Raw genomic sequence first — 17,427 nt, forward strand, 5'->3', positions numbered from 1 at the left:
CGGGAGCTCTCCTTAGCAACGAGGGCCTTTTGAAATGTTTGTGCTGTTTACCCGTGTTTGGTGTATCTCATTGGGAGTGCACAGGGTAACTCAAATAAGAGGAAGGAAGGATGGACAGTGGAGAGGGGCAGCTTGGCGGACCCTGCCTTTCTTGTCTTCATTCTGTCTTACATCGATTTTTTTTTTTTAACCAGAAGGGATTCCCAAGAAAGAGGATATGGTATCATAAAAATAGGACTGGAGGATTCCAAGAATGGGAAACACTATAAAAGGACAGAAGAAAAGGAAAAAACAAAACAAAACAAAAAAACCCCATACAAAGAAAGAAGGAAAGCCAGAAGTACCCCTAAATGTGTGGACTATCTCTAATAACACATAAAGACCCTCTGCAATGTGGTTGTCTGAGGCCCAAATAGAGCCAAATATTTCGAAAATGTGTGTCTGTGCCAGGCATATGCCATGACAACTGTAGCATTTATAGGTGGGGAATTATCTCTCCTTCCTTCTGTGAGAGATGGGTGTGCTCATTCATTCATTCATTCATTCATTCAACATGTACTCATGGACTGTCTGGGCCATGCAGGGTCGTCCTGGGCAGCAGCCATGAATAACAGAGTTCTTTCTGTTCATGGTATCTGGAGTCCAGTGAAGAGATTGATCCTGTCAAAATCCAAAGTAAACAGAAGCAATGAACAGGAGGTGGATGTGACTTGCTAACTGGTCCTTTGGAGGAAACAGAGAGGCAGCCTGATAGAAGCCACAGTTTCCAAAAGGCTATCCTGGAAGACCTCATAATGAAGTTGACCTTGATTAAGACCCCAAGGCAAGGAGGCAGATACCAGGAGAGACGAGCTTTGGAGACAGGAATGAGCAGGTGCAGAGGCTGAGAATCTGTTGTCTGAATGGAGCTCAGGAAAGAGCAACGGCTGATGTTGTTAGACAAGAATAACCAAGCCAGCCAAGGGGGCAGTGGATGAGGACATTGGATGTATTCCAAGTGGGAGAGAAAACTTTTACTCTGAGTGAACAGGTGTCACTGGATCAGGGACAAGGCCCTGAATTTATATTTTAAAAAAATCTTGCCTATGTATGTGTACATGTGTTCATATATGTGTATGTTCATTTGTGTGAAGGCTATCTCTGTTGTGTCATTCCCTGGGTTGTTCTCTGGTTTAAAACTTACCCAATTGGCTAGACTGGCTGATCCTGGGTCCATTTTAGTCCCCCAGAGCTGGTATTACAAGCTTGTGCCACTATGCCCAGCCTTTTTACATGGGTGCTGAGGATAGAACTCAAGTCCTCATGTTTGCCAAGCAAACACTTTACTGAGCTCTCACTTTAATCCCTACATTACATTTTAATATACATGTTGATATCTGTATTGAAGATACACAGGAGGAAGGTGGAGGAAGGGCAGAGTACAGGGACCAGAAGGAAGCTGATGCTTGGACTGGGGCAGTAATGGTTCTACAGCCCCAAGAGCAAGATGATGAGCATCCCAGAACACTCCAGAAGAATGTCCCTATGAGGTCGGATGTCAGGACTTTCCAGTTATCTGCCCCACCTCCCCAAGGCTTTGACCTGTACATCAGGAATAACGGAGGCACCAGGAGGGAGAGGAGGAAGACTAAAGAAGAATTTGTGCACAGTGTATAAAACCTTGAGCTTAGCTCCAGCCTGACTGTGGGAGATGTTCTTCTAGCTTTGTCTGGCCTCAGTGGGAGATGAAGTGCCTCGCTCTGCAGAGATTTGGATGTGGCAGGGTGGGAGGGGGGTTCCCCAGGGGAGCCTCCACCCTTTCAGAGAAGGGATGGGGTGGGAAGGATTGTGGGAGGGAGTGGCCACAGAGGGGGGCAGCGGGCAGGATGTAAAGTGAATAGATGAATTTAAAAAAAAGGGGGGGGGTTGGGGATTTAGCTCAGTGGTAGAGCGCTTGTCTAGCAATCACAAGGCCCTGGGTTCAGTCCCCAGCTCCGGAAAAAAACAAAAAACAAACAAACAAAAAAAAAATCCCCACTTATTAACAGGGGTTAGGGATTTAGCTCAGTGGTAGAGCGCTTGCCTAGGAAGCGCAAGGCCCTGGGTTCGGTCCCCAGCTCCGAAAAAAAAAAAAAAAAGAACCAAAAAAAAAAAAAAAAAAAGAGTTGAGCTTAGACATGGTCCCTGCAGGTATGAGGAGCCAATACCCCAAACATGTGGAGAGGACTATAGCACCCAAAGGAAGCTGTCTCCTAAGGTCCTGCCTGCAGTCATGGGCAGCCCAGCTGGTCCTGCGTGCCTCAAGATAACGAAGGCTTCCTCCTGTTATTATTGATTTTTATTTTTTAATTAACTAATTAATTAATTTCGTCTATCTAACCTTCCAAGTGAAGTATTTTCTATTTCAGCATCTCGGAATTTAGGATGTATCTGTGGTTATTATCAACCTGCTGGCTGGGGAATTCCTACACCACCCAGGGAGATCTAGATCATGGTTAAGTGCCAGGTTAGCATTAGCTGTTTACTTGGGATAAACCTAGAACAGTTCTTCTCAAACTGTGTTTTGTTTTGTTTTGTTTTGTTTTTTCTTTTCTTTTAATAATCCTAACTATAGCAGCCTTTAAAAAAAAATCCCAGTCTGTATTCTGTCATACTTTATCTGGCACATCCTATTAGAACTGTTAGCATATAAACGACACCTTCCAAGTTGCAGATTTGTAACAGTGAGTGACCAGTGCTCAGGCTCTGAAGTTAAAAAGTATCAATTATTTCAGAACAGAAAGGACATTTGGCTCAGAGGAAGTTCACAATCCGTCTTCCTTTTTAGAGTGTTGCTTGCCTCAGAAAGGCATGATTTAAGATTCCCTGAGCTTCACCCTGGGTTTTGAGCTACAGAAACCTCTGTGGGCAGTGGTGCTTTGAATCGGACACCCCTACTTCCAGTAGATAGATGATGTGCACTGCTTTTGGAAGAACAAGGGCATCTCAAGCCAATTTCAAGATACCCAGTGATGTTCTTCTCTTCCCTTTTATGATGCTCAGGAAAAATCCATTACCAAGCCATTAGGTCAGACGTTCTCCAATTTAGTGCTGGACATTAAAATGTAGAGAACCTGTTAAAATATGTAGTTCCTGGCTGTTTTCCCAAAAGTTGGGAGGTGGTAGGGAGGGGCCTGAAGACAGCCAACTTCTGTTGATCATGGGAATTGAGGCACTGCTCACCTGATTCAAGAAGGCAGAGAGCAGACATCATCCATCCTTATCTACAGCAGGTTTTTTGTTTTGTTTTTTTTGTTTTTTTGTTTTTTTAACTCTATGTTTGAAGCTTAAAGAATAAATTGGAAGATACAGTCTGTGTGGCTCCCTCTTTTTTCCTCCGGTTGTCCTAATAGTAATAATTACATTCCGTGTATTGTCTTTTACTTAGTTTGATATTTTGTCTCCCATTTTTCTATGTATTCAACATGTATCATTTGCACAGGAAGGAGGCTCCTTCAGCGCTGCCGCCCCGCCCGGCTCCTTCTGTGAGCCATCTAGTTTGGTGGCTTTTGAGGTCTTATTCACAGGGTGACTGCTGCTTTTAGAAGGGATCTCCGTGCTTTTAGAGATTAAGCTCCAAGACAGCACAGAGACCCTCAGGAGGTGTATCTCCAAAATAACCAAAAATCAACCCCAGATTGGATACTTTTCTTTGGTAGTTTCTAGTAGAACCTGAGGGGTCCCTGACAAGCCTATTTTGTTGCACCATCTCCCATTTCTTTTGGATTATCTAGTACTCAGGCCTGCTTGCTGAGGGTGTGTCTAAGAATTCTACACCGAATCCCTTCTCCACAGTCAGTGACACAACTTGATCTACTCACATCTTTCTTGATTTCAGAGTGGAGGTGAAACCTGGAGGATTCTGTGGCTCCCGGACATAGAACAAAAATGCTGAAGCGCCCTACTGTTTTGACTGCCAGGCCAGGAAAGAACACTGCCGGAAGTGAGGCGCGTGCTTCTGCTACTGCACAGACCTCTGGGCTCCCTCAACCGCCACCCTAACAGCTAGAGCAGGTGGGGGTGATGGGCGCCCCACGAGCCTCTGCGCTCACGTGGTGGGCTGGCAGGCTCTGCTCCCACTTGCGGAATCATCCCCGCAGCTGAGCTGCCGTCCACTTATGGGCTCTCTACCAGGCGATGATTCCTCCATCCCCCACTTGAGATGGCACCTCACACCCGACTCCACCTCTCAGGGTCTACAGCGACGCATCTCTAACACTACGCGGTTGCACACTAACCTGATCACCCCCTCCTGTTGTGTGCCAGAATCCTAGACACGACAGACCCCGCCCTTGCATGAGTCCCGCCTATCGCCACAGCCCATTGGCGCTCGGGCGAGGCGTGGGCGGCTCCTGCGGGTGTAGGCGGGGCAGCGGTTCCAAGGCTGGCGCGCGTGGGACAAGGCTTCAGTGCTTGCTGAGTACGGTAGCGTTCGGCATCTCACGACCTCCTTAAGATGAGTGACCAGGACTCTTCGACGTCCAGCACCTCCTTTCCGAAGTACCTGGAGCACCTCTCTGGGGATGGCAAAGCCATCGGTGTCCTGACCAGCGGCGGGGATGCCCAAGGTGCGCCGGTCCCCGGTCCCCGGGCGGGAGGCGAGGGATTCAGTGGAGGATAACCCGGGTGGGAAGAGAAGGGAGAGCTGAGGAAAAACGTTGAGTGAGGTGGATCTGGGACAAAGTATGCGGAAAGGGCTTGGTGAAAATGACCTGTGAGAGCCGAGGAGAACCGGTGGCTCAGGAGTAGGAAAAGCCCTAAGCTAGGAACAGCTAGGGTGTTTGAGGAGCGACCATAGAGCCCCATTGCGTGGTGAGGTGCAAAGGATAAAGGATATCCTTTATAGGATCCTTCATTCTCACGATGAACCAGTTTTCCATCCCCAAATTTATTAATTGAGCTAGCCAATGGGGTCCTCTAGTGTCTGGGTCATATGATAGAGTCTGGCGTTTTTTCCTGGAATTAAGGACAGGGCGACGATAAGGATGGCACAGCTCCCGCCCCACCCTAATCCCTGGGACTCGTAGGAAAAACAACGGGGTCCCCACAGCGCCTCCTGTCCAGTCCTGCCTCCCACGCGGTGCTGGCAGCATTCTCTGCTGCTGCATTGCGGGATGCGCAGCTGTGGGGGGCGGGGGGACGCAGGGGATCCTCCGGGTGTGGCATTGGCTACCAGGCAGCGTCTCGTGTTTTCACTAGGGAGATCCTTTAAAAGATTTTCTCCCGTCGCCTTCCTGTGGTGACAAAACTGAAAACTAAAATGGGTCACTAGGCCCTCCGGGCCAGGTTCCCCGGGACGGGAAAGACCAGGAAGCAGGGACTCCAGGACGTCATCAGCCCTCACTTGAGTACCAGCTCCAGGCTTCCCTTTTCTCCCAATGACCGGATTGATTTCAGAGCTGAAAGAACTCAAATTCTGGACGCTTGGATTTGATAAACTAAGAGAATACTTAAAATATAAGAGCAATGGGGTGACTATACCATTTCCCAGCCAGGGTACACGTGGGGGCGCTGGGGTTCTCGAACAGTGAGGGCTTTCCTAGTTCGTGCTAATTTCTTGATGGGGACAGTCACTAGAAGCGAGACCTACATTTTCAAGACTTGAGCTTGCGCCAGTTGCAGACAATTCTGTCAGCCAGGTTTTGCTTTTGATTTCAGTTCTTTCCATTGCTCTAGATGACTCCAAATGCCATGTTTCATTTTCCCCTCGTTCTAAGCCAGCACTAGAGGGGAGGCTTAGGGTTGGCGCCCGGTGTCCTTGCCTTCCGCCCACCACACGGATGACCTTCCCTTCGACCTTGAGCGGGGCGGAGCTGGCGCCAGTGCGGCAGGTTGGGGAGCTGCTTAGGGCACCGCCCCACCCCGCGTGGGAGCCTACGTGATGCCCGGCCCGTCGCCTCCCGTGTGCTCCAGGTCTAGGTCTTCCACACCGGCTCACTCACGTTAGTGTAGCCTCCGAGGCTCAGGGCAACTGGCTCACAAACACCGGAAGCTGGGTCTGCCCAGTGAGGGGTCCCCAGTGTTCTCCCTCCCATTATCTTAAAGGAGCCAATGGCAACATTAGTCACCATAGGCCACTAGTCCCGCCTTCCTCCCCAGAAAGCCGGGTTGGAGTAATACTAGGATTTTCGTAAGGAGATTCTGTATAAATGTTTCCTCAGGTAGGGCTGATTTCCCAGAAACAGAGCATGCTGTGATACACCGGAGGCTGGAAAATAGCATGCTTACACAGAACCCTGCTAAGGCAAGATAAGAAGACACTCCCACTATAGGTAGACGCTTATGGCAACTGGGGCTGCAAGCTTAAGCAATAAAGGTTTTATTTCAGAATTAACATCCTGGGTCAGTTAGCCAACCAATATTGACGGTTTGTCATTTTCAAATCCCTGTCCAAAAACGTTCCTGAAATATCTAGCCCGTGGGCAACTCTGCGAGATTCTAGGGGATTTGAGAGAAACTCCGTTTTGTTTTGTTTTGTTTTGATTCCTTTTCTTCTTATCTTGGATTTTTGAGAACTGGGGGGAATCTGGATTTTAAATCCATTTGGCGTCTACTGTGGCAAAGGAGTCTCTGAGAACAAAAATTACATTTGAACATCGCTGGGATAGTAGTGTACCAGATCCATGAAAGAAGGGTGCTCTCAGCTTAACAGGTGATATTGTCTACTATCCCTCGTTACAACTGAGCTCTGGTAGAGCACGCTCACAACTGGCTCAAGCCTGGACTTTCTACGAACTTGAGTAAATAGTCATGTTTTATCGTGGTACTATACTGGGCCTGCATTTCTTTTTTATCCTGGAAAATTCTCCCTCGAGACATATGCGCAGAGCACCTAGACTGAACAGTGTTATTCCTGGGGTGAAAGATGTCCATTGCCCCCTCATGCTTTCCCCCATTTCCTCTTGACTGCATCAGTACCTGAATTTTCCTGAGAAAGGAGTTTGCTCATAGCCAGAGGTGTGGGTGCAGCAAATTCAAATCTGACACGGACAGGATGATAGTATAATATTATACTGAAATGACCATGGCTAGTGCAGTACGTATTCTAGACATCTTATACGCCAAAGCCTTATAGTTCTCATCTCTGTGCCTAATTATGTGACCCCAGGATACATCCGGAGTTCTTCATTTAACAGGTAAGGAGAGAGATTGACAGAGATAAGTGACTTAGGAAGGCCATGAGGTTCATACCTCGAGGTAGCAGGACTTAAATGATACTTTATGAAATCTCACCCCCAAATTCTCTTTTAACTGAAGTGTGTGGGTCTCTCTCTATAAAACCGCACTTTGTTAGCACAGCAGATAAATGCCCTTCTCTTTCTTTGAAGTAATAGCAACAGTGAGGTAACTAAAACCATGTAACCTAATACCCAATATGAAAGCAACAGGAGACTTCCATGTTCCAAAGAAATGTATATTGTTCCATTATAAAATAAAACTGAAAATTCACCAATAATCTGGCATTGCTAGATAGGCAAGTTTATTATAACTAAGTACCCATCTGCAGGCAGTACTAAGTCCTGTACAAAAATAATTACCGCTTTTGGATACACTGTGGCATGTTTCTGAGATGGCTTAGTGGGGAGATTGTGTTTGCTGATAAGCGCAATGAGTTCAGTCTCTGAGTTCCACATGGTGGAAGGGGAAACTGACTTCTGCAAACCATGGCATGTTCATAGCCCCTCCCTACACACAAATAAATCAATAATTAATGTGATAACTTAAAAAACTACATTGTGGCCTCACCAGGTCTGGTGTATGGTGGCATTCAGTTTAGTCAGAATCCATGGGTGGGCTCAGCTGTCTTCCGGAGACACCAACATTAATGTAAAACACCTACTTAGATTCTACATCAATCTCTCTGGGCTCTGTGGACATTAAAGACTATTAAAGACATTAAAGACCATTTGTTGTAGGGTAGGCTGAAGTAGTCTGGGTGCCGATTTATCCCCACCTGGTGCATGAGTCAGTGAAGTTTAAGATGAACTGTTTTCTGAAGTTCCCAAGAAGTGAGTGTCAGGGGCAGACCTTGTGGCTGTAGTCTGGATCCAGTTACAATGTGCTGTTGACTGGGGTACAGATACAATGTGCTATTGACTGTAGAGTCCTCAGTGCAGCTGTCTGCTGGTATGGCAGACAGCAGGCATTGTGATATTTGTTGACTGTCTCCCACCTGGAATCACCAATGAGAAGCCACAGGGAGAATACTTGTACCGCCTTCAGGTGAATAAAGCCCTCACCAATCAGAATTACTCCTTCGGCCTTTAAGTAGTTAGGTACCAACCACTAGCAATACTAAAGACCTTTAAAAGTGCAGTTAGAAGCAGGAGATGCCTATAGACTTGACCCAGGTGCCCAGTTGGTTCCTCTATTTTGCACATTCACTCTGCCTTTTGTATGTGTAGGTTTCTCATTTGCTAATGATGACAGGCATTGGTTGAGTATATATTTCTAAATGTAGCATGTACTAAAATACCGACCCCGTTTTGCTATCATTTCCCCCTGATGAATACAGCATATAACCGTGTGCTTGCCATTTGCAGTGTGCTAGCTGTGGTGAATAATTCAGAGATGCTTCAAGGCACATGGGAAGATGTGCAAGGTTGCATAAACACTTTTGTCATTTTTGTTTGTTTTCCCAATCATGGTCTCTCTGTGTATCCTTGGCTGTCCTAGAACTCACTCTAGACCAGACTGGCCTTGAGTTCACAGAGAATCCATCTGCCTGGCCCTGCCTCCTGAGTGCTGGGACCACGACCACCTGGCGTCTTCTGTCATTTTTATAGATGGACTTCAGACTCCTTAATTTGGTTTCTGAAAGGGTCTTGAAATGGATTCCTGGAGAATTATCAAAGCAAGTCTGTGTTCATTGAATACTCACACAACAGCCCTAGTTGTCATTACCCATAACTGTGATTTTATAAGCCGTCAGTATATGCGAAAGGACCTTCTGAACAATAGACATGTGACCTCCATAGCGCTCTCTCTCTCTTTCTCTGTGTGTGTGTGTGTGTGTGTCTGCATGTGTCTGCATGTGTCTGCATGCGTACGCGTGCATAATTTGTGTAAGCAAATTACCTAAGCACATATGCTTACTATCCTAACATTCTGCCTGTCTGAGAGTGGATTTTTCCAAGTTAAAATATTATTTGAGCAAAAATATATGGCAAACTCCATCAGAGAGTAGGGGCTTTGTCTGACAGCATAGTGTTTATTTCCTGGTTCTGAGGATGAAACCCGGGAGTTTTGCACAAGTCAGGCAAGTGCTTTACAATTGGGCTGCTCCCCAAGCCTTGGTGCATGTTTTTTCTCGGAGGACAAGTATCTTTTTGTGGCATGTGTTCCTATGACCTGTGAAAGCTAGATAATTTGTTGCCTTTTCAGAGTAAGTAAGATGAAACCCTGAGGCATGCCTTCCATTGGTGGGAACTCGGAGGCTTTTATCAGGGACAGTTTAAGTTTTGATCTATTGATTTACTATCAAAAGCCATCAGAATTAGAGATAAGAGGATGAGGTTGAAGACAGATGTCGGACTGCAAAGCTGCATTCACTACAAAGCCGCATTCACGATCACAATCATTACATGATTGCGTTAAACAGAGTACTCAGGGATGGAGAGCAGATGGCTGAATTCAGCAAGCAGCTGAGTCACTTTTTGAGTTAAACTCTTCAACAAGCTTTGACTGGTCTTTTGACTGGTTACCAAGTCTCTCCATGGAAGCTGGATTCCTCCCAGAAGCCTGTGCGTTTGTAGGGCTTCGACACCTTGTATTTTGCTTGGAATTATAGCAATTGTGCCCGTCTAGCTGAATGAAGCTTTAAAACAGAGCAGAACAGTCTCCCTAGACTACGACTTATTTATAGGCCCAGTCTTCTGTGTACTAGCATAGCAATAGGGTTTTCTTGATTTTCAAGGTGAAGCAGACAGAGTGCCCCATCTCTGCCTTTCTCCATTTCCTTTCCCCACCAGCAGCCTGTAGTCACCAATCACCCTATCACCTAACATCTTCAGGCAAAAGTAGGATACAGTGTCAAGGAGGAAAGGCCAATCTGTTCTGGACCCCTAACAGCACTGTCCCAGGAGGGCCCAAAAGATGCTGTGAAGGTTCACATGATGACAGGATACATCTGTGAAAGGCTGGCCATGTGTACTTGGAGTTCCCTGCTAATCAGTCTATCCCCAGGTGGATTATGGACCACAGACAAGATTCAGGAATCCATGGGGAGTCTGCAAGCCCAGGCTCCCCCGGGGAGGCTTCCCTAATACATCAACCTAGCTGCCCACTGTTAACAGTTTTGTGAACTTGGCTAGTATCTTGACTGAGAGGATTCTATACTATAATGTCCATTGTCTAACTGTGTGACCCTGTTAGTTTTCTGATTAGGAACTATTGAAAGGGGTGGGCGTGTAGTTGTCCCAGGCAGACATTCCGTCTTGTATCTTTTCATTCTGGTTTTACTATTATTGAGATCGTTTATGCTCTTGTATCACCATTCCACCCAGGAACAGTTTGTGGAATGGGTGAACCCTTAGGTAGAACCCTGGAGTCCTCTTGATATCACTGTTATAGCACGAAGCAAAGGACTGTGTATCTCAGAGGGATACTAAGAAGGACCTTGTACCAGGGGTCAGGAGTGGCGCAAGCTACTTTTTTACAGAGGCCATCAGAACCTTGAAATGCCTGGAATGAGCTGCAGGAAGTAGCCCAAGGCCAGGGAGCCACAGGCCTCATGGGGGATGGGCAGAAGTGGTCCTGGGTGAGGTCGGAGCCAGAGCAGGCCAAGTGTAGAGACTTTGGATTTACCTGGTGCGACCTGGGGAAGCCATGCTGAGTCTACTGGCTGCCTCTGGTAGAGGTCACTTTGTGGAACGGAGAGGCAGAGAACTGGAGTTTAGTGACTCAGAAGAAACAGGAAGTTACTGATGGAGGCTTGAGGAGGTGGGGTGGGTGGGGCATGTGACTGACAGGATGCTACCATTGACACCGAAGGGCTTTTGAGTAGGTGGGAGTACAGGACAGTCAAGAACTCATCTGCTGAGACAATATTGATGGTACATGAGAGAAGTAGGTATAGGAAGGCTGGTGAGAGAATACAGCCTTTTCAGAGGTCCTTACAATAGCAACAAACATACAAACAGGCAGAAGAGAGAAAAACAAGTCACTGAAAAATTCCTTAGGAAGGAGGTCCTGTCAGCTCCTGATATAGAGCATTCTCCAGTGTGTTCGTTAGTATCTGATATACGGACAAGCTATGTACAATACTTTACATGTTGTTGAGTATAGATTCAAGAGCATCTCTGCCCAACCACATTAAGGTTTGCATTGTAGTCTGTATGTTACAGGTAATTATAAGTGACATAGTAGCCACAGTAATGAAAGTAATAGAAAGAGAGGTAAAGTGAAATTGAGTGTGTGTGTGTGTGTGTGTGTGTGTGTGTGTGTATTTTATATTCTTACTGCACTGCTTATTGAGGTTTTATTTCCCACATTAAGACCGGAATCAGTGTGCAGTGTCATTAATAGTAGACCATTTAAATCTGGACAAAACACATGTGACCAGAGGCTACCCTTGATGGGCACTATGGTTAGAGAGTTATAATGGTGTGTTATCACCTACATTTAAAAGATTCTCAAAAAAATGGGTCTTCTATTCCTCAAGGAAAAGGAGAGAATGTAAAAACAGGAGGGGGAAAGAGTGCTGTAAACTGCTCTCTGACAGTCAGGACATGGCTGTTGTACATGCACCCACAGTATCAGGGGCTAACAGCACAACTCCGGCACAAGGGTGGGCCCATCTGCATCCCACCATTGATGGAAGAGCTGTAGATAAGACCCCGACTCTCTCATAGGAGTTATAGGTAGTAAAGTTGTGCAAGGGGGAATCATATTCCTCAGTGATATAGCCACTGACACTCGAACCTTAACCGTCAAATACCCACCCACCCATGTTCCTGCATAAATCTCTAGTTGCATTTATCAGGTCACACGTATAAATACACACAGGAAGGGAGAGGATTTGGGAAGAAGGGATTTGGTGAGAGGGGGAAGAGGATAAGAATATAACGAGGGAGGAACATTTATCAAAAATACACACACATAGATATATAAAATTAGAAAATAGTTTACTTTTTAAAAAGCTCTCTGTCTGCTGTGGACAGTGGGATACCTCACACTATGAACCCTCAGGACCTCCAGTATTTTCCATCTGTCTGTCTGGCTAACTTCTTCCACTTTATTTTCTCTCTCAAACACCGCTGCTCACTTCTCCAGAGAAGCTCTTGGTTAACCACGATAGTGCTTCCCAAATCCTCAATGCTCCCAGTCTCCTGTACCACCCTGCTGGTCATTTTTCTTCTTAGCAGTTATGCTGTTTTGATAGTATTTATTATGAATTTTTATGTATTTATTTATTCATTCATGCAGCAAGGATGTGTGTGTCAGTATGTGTGTGTATATCTGTATATCTGTGTCTTTGTGTATGCTCATGCTTGTGTGGAAGTGGACATGGGAGATCCTTCCCAGTCACTTCTCCACTCATTTTATAAGACACTTGTATGTTAAATGAACCTGGAGCTCACTGTGTTAGCAAGACTGACTGACCTATAAGCCCCCGGGCTCTGCCTTTTTTCATGGGTTCCTCCTCCAATGGCTGGGTTTGCAGATGTATGCTGTTGGGTCTGTCCTTTATCAACAGAATGAATGGTCTTCTCATCTCTTCCTTCCTTCCTTTACTCCTGTGGCAGGCCAAGCCCAGGGTCTCCAGATTTTCTTCTTCCTACTGAGCTGAATTCCCAAACCCCATCCGTGGGCTTGATTGACATGCTTACACTACTGCTGTTTGTGCTCTCTTGACTGTACTAAGCTCCGGAGGGACAGGATCTCCCCGTTATGTCAGTGAAGTCACCCAGTAGTCCTTGGCGAAGAATAGACTTTCAATTTACATACATGGGAGGTGCATGTGATGGCCGGGCAGATGAAAACATGCTTATGGAACTGATGTTGACTCTTGGACCTGGGGTCAGGGTGACTCGAAGCTTGATAACCACGAGGGAGCCAGGCTTTTCCTGAATTCTTTTCCTCCATACACGCCCCGTCCATGTCAATGTCATAGTCATATAGAGACAGAACTTAATGAGTAACTACAGTAGCAAGAATAACGTAGGGCATGTTTTATGTCCACCTATTATAAAGACCTTTCTGCTTTACTTATGTGTATCTGCTTCATGTGTATGTGTGTCTATGTGAATGACTGCCACAGGTGTGTGGGTTGCTGCTGACACCAGAAGAGGGTGTAGGATGCCGAGAGCTGGAGGAGGTGGTTGTGGGCCACAATATATGGGTGCTCAGAGCCAAACTCTGGTCTTCTGTAGAAGAGGCTCTTAGCCTCTGTTATCCCTCCAGCTCCTCACAACTGTGCCTTTGACAAGCTAGTAACCCCTTTGAGCCGCCTTGACGGTCTCCTTCCAAAAGGAAGTGAAATAATGGAGATCACTAAATGAATGACTGTAAGAACTGTGGGATACACTTGCACGGCCAACTGGTTAAATGAGGAGGTTGAGATTTTTCTTCCCATCCCAAAGATGGTGAAAAGATGAGCTCAAATTATTGTAGGATTTTATTAGACAATATTTTTCTTGTCCTCCGTTAGTTTTATTAGTTGGTATATAGTACGTGTACTACTTTGTGGGCCCGAGGTATCTGTAGGTCACGTGTAGGGTTGGATGAGGTGGGTCATTAGCCCTTTTGCCTCAAGCTGTCCCTTTCACATGCCTCACAGCATATGTGTGGTCAGAGCAGAATGTCAAAGGAAGCCTTTGCCATGGGACATTTGCCTGAGAAGAGATTTACTTGGATTTCTACCTTTTCGTGGCCTTTGAATGAAAGACTCTGCCTCAAGGAAAGGAGTGAGGCTGTCCTTGCTTCTCTCTGTGCTTCAGGGAGAAGCTGTTTGATATTGTGTCTACCCCTTTCCATCACACCTCTCTTCAGGCACACACACACACACACACACACACGTACATATAGATGTGCACAGATGTACACACATACACAGATGCACATACACCCACAGACATACATACACATACACATATATACACATATGCACAGACATACACATAACACATACACACACTTAAACACACATATACATGCAGACATACACACACATATATGCACATACACACATGCACAGACACACACATACACACATCTATACACACACACACACACCCCTCCCACCTAACAGCATCATTGTTGTCTCCACGTTTATTTAGTTTTAGTTCTATAAGATTATACTTGTTGCTAGTGTAGTTAGGGGCAGTGCCACACTGGGCTCTTGCCCCCAGACCTCATTAAGCCAACTAAACACACTAATAGTGAAAAGCAGATGAAGGAGATTTATACCAAGTGACCACACCTGAGAGGAGAAACGAAGTTCATCCACGGCCCCCACCCTGCCCCACCCTGCCCTGCCCTGCCCTGCCCCATGTTTGACTTCCTTCCAGGTTTAGGCTTAAATTGAAGATAAGAAATGAGCCAAATTTATCGGTCCGGGTCTAGTGTGGTCATGCCCCTTGGTGATGACTTAACCTCTGTGTAGGCTACAGTCCCTCCTGCACTTTTTCTTTCTGGTTTTTCTGAGAGACAGACTTCTCTGTATAATGGCCCTTGCTGTCCTGGAACTTATTTGTCCATAGGGTGGCCTTGAACTCACAGACACTGTCTCTTGCCTTCCAAGTGCCGCGGTGACGCCATACCCTGCTACCTGCAATGTGTTCTGACGAGTTAGCAGAAGTATGTGCCGATCTTTCTGAGAGAAAACACTGACACCAAGCCTTTCTTCATTTATTTATTTATTTATTCATTTATTCATTCATTCATTCTTTCTTTCTTTCTTTTATGTTCTGAGTACACTGTAGCTGTCTTCAGACACACCAGAAGAGGACATCAGATCCCATGACAGATGGCTGTGAGCCACCATGTGGTTATTGGGAATTGAACTCAGGACCTGTGGAAGAGCAGTCAGTGCTCTTAAGCTCTGAGCCATCTCTCCAGCCCCAGCCTTTCTCCTTATGCAAGAGATTCCAGGGGAAATTCCAATTCCTTAGGGTCCATTGTTTGAATAATCTGAAAGACGAAGGGAGGGGCCCGGTTGTCTCCTCAGATTATCTTTATTCCCGCTGACAAGGTTCCAAGCCTGGGAGCCCTGGACTGGGATTTAGACTTCTTTCGAAACTCCATGTTTATTACTTAGGAGGAAGATGATGTTTCCCCCTTGGAAGGTTGTTTTGACTCCCTGGTCAGAGAATAAAACCTAAACAAATGAGTGAATGAAGACTATGTTCTGGAGAAACAGTAGGTTGAATGTGAGTGGAAACCCTTGAATCTGTCTTTGTCCCAAATGACCAGGTGGCCAAGGACGAGGACAACCGTAAGCCAAATGACTGAACACAGATGTTTACCCAGAAGACTATAAAACCCAAATTATAAGGATGCCGGTCTACACATTGGTTTCTTTCTTTGCTCTTTGATCTCTGTCCGCCCTTCTCCTAGCCTTCCTGGGGTTCATGTCATTCTGCTTTCTACCCAAGGGAGCCACTCCGATGCAGCCCTCTGCCCCACTGACTGTATCCCTTCCAAAGCGGGGCCTAGAATCTCGTTAGCAGTTAGACAGGACTCTGGCCCGGGTAGGCTTTCTTCTGTGAAACTTGTGCCTTTGGTGATTCTGAAGTACGAAAACAAACCGGAAGCTTCCTGATTAAAGTACAGGGAACTGAAATCACAACTTCCCATTTGATTGATGTTGTTATCCTTATAGAGCCCCAGGCTTCCCCAGGAGGTTTCAGCCAGCCCCGGCTGGGCCCTTTCACGATTTGGGGGTGGGGGTTTGGGGTAATGGGCTGCCTTTAGAGGCATTGAGAGAATCTCACCCAAATGACCAGGATGGTGGTTGTGCCCCTCAAAGGATTCTGGAGACAGTCAAGAACTAGGGAGAAACACAAACTCTCAGCTCTACTAGAGAAGCCCCGGAGGGATACAGCATATGTAGGCCCCAGCCTTAGGAAGCCTGCCTTGGGCCTGAGGTCACCTGCTTGAGTGTAAGCATGCTCTTTCCTGGTGAGTTTGGAGGTCATCAGGAGAATCTCCTGTGTGAAGTGGTTGCAGAAGATTCCTTCTGCTCCTACCCCACCCTCACCCCACCCCACCCACTGGATTCTAGAAGGAATGGAGTCGTCTTCTCCATCACACCCAGCTTCCTCCTTTCCTTCTTACTCTCAGCTTTCAGCCATCTTCTTCCTTCTGCCTCTTTTTGGAACACATTTTTCAAACCCCCAAGGGTTTTCAAGTAAATAAATTTCTGGAAAAAAAAAATCTTGTGGAAATGAAGTCTTTAAGGAAGGAGCGAAAGAGTCCAGGGTATCATTGCCCAGAGCACTGTATCACCCATTTACAAGGGTTCCTATAGTTCCGGCACCTAGTGGTCTATTAGGTGATTACTGCTGGAGTAGAAAGCCCTAGAAGAACCACAGCCATCCTGCAGGAGCCATGGGGAGAGACAGAGAGAGAGAGAGAGAGAGAGAGAGAGAGAGAGAGAGAGAGAGAGAGAGAGAGAGAGAGAGAGAGAGAGAGAAATCGAGATTGAGCTCACTTTTCCCTTGGAGAGATGCTTATATCATTAGGAGACATCTATGTCTACAGAGGGGGCAGGTAGTTCTGTCTGAGGTGGGTAGGGGACTGGAGAAGCAGAACTAGGAAGTTAAGGGAGGGCTTCAGGGGAAGAGCATGGAAGGGTCAGGGGAAGATGTCGTCACAAGCCCCCGCGAAATGGGTCTCAGGGCTCGGTATCCGTATCAGGGGCGAAGCAGGCAGGCAGCTGTCACAGGGTTGTCTCCCTGACATCAAATAGCAGGAGAATCCTCAGGGTGTGGCCAGGACCCCCTCACCCCACACACACACACCCCAGTTTGGGTTCCCTTCCCTTGGACCCTTGCAGAGTAGGAGCTTGGCACATGTATATATACATCTAGAAAAAAAAGTCACTCTCTTGGCCAAAAACTCTTCAAACATTGCTGAGTCCAAGAACAAGGACGAGACTCTGTAGGACACAGCAGTTGAGAGCCTTACCAAATATTTTAAGGGGTGGGTGCCTTCACGGCTGTCTCCTTATGTGTGATTAGAAGCCAAAATCAATAATACAGGATATCTTCTTTTTTTCCAAGACAGGGTTTCTCTATGTAGCCTTCGCTGTCCTGGAACTCACTCTGTAGACCAGGCTGACCTGGAACTTACAGAGAGATCCACCTGTCTGTGCCTTCTGAGGGCCAGGAATAAAGGAATGTGCCACCACTGCTGGGTGATACATGGTATCTTATGCCAGAGAGGACTACTACTCAGCTTCCAAAA

General features: G+C 46.4%; 1 protein-coding gene across 3 annotated transcripts in view; it reads left to right on the forward strand.

Annotated features, from left to right (window-relative positions):
• Positions 1 to 4,400: 4,400 nt before the first annotated feature.
• The window catches only part of Pfkp (phosphofructokinase, platelet), a 64,296-nt gene continuing 51,269 nt past the window's right edge, over positions 4,401 to 17,427 (forward strand). For 2 of the 3 annotated variants that reach the window (XR_015640960.1, XM_087591423.1), the window contains exon 1: positions 4,427 to 4,586. Coding sequence is in view for 2 of the 3 variants with exons in the window: in XM_087591423.1 (XP_087447549.1) it covers positions 4,475 to 4,586 (112 nt within the window). In the remaining variant the exon portion in view is untranslated. 3 annotated transcript variants of the gene reach the window in all.

The sequence above is a fragment of the Rattus norvegicus genome, chromosome 17 (assembly GCF_021556685.1).
Source record: "Rattus norvegicus strain SHRSP/BbbUtx chromosome 17, alternate assembly SHRSP_T2T, whole genome shotgun sequence".
Taxonomy (NCBI): Eukaryota; Metazoa; Chordata; class Mammalia; order Rodentia; family Muridae; genus Rattus; species Rattus norvegicus.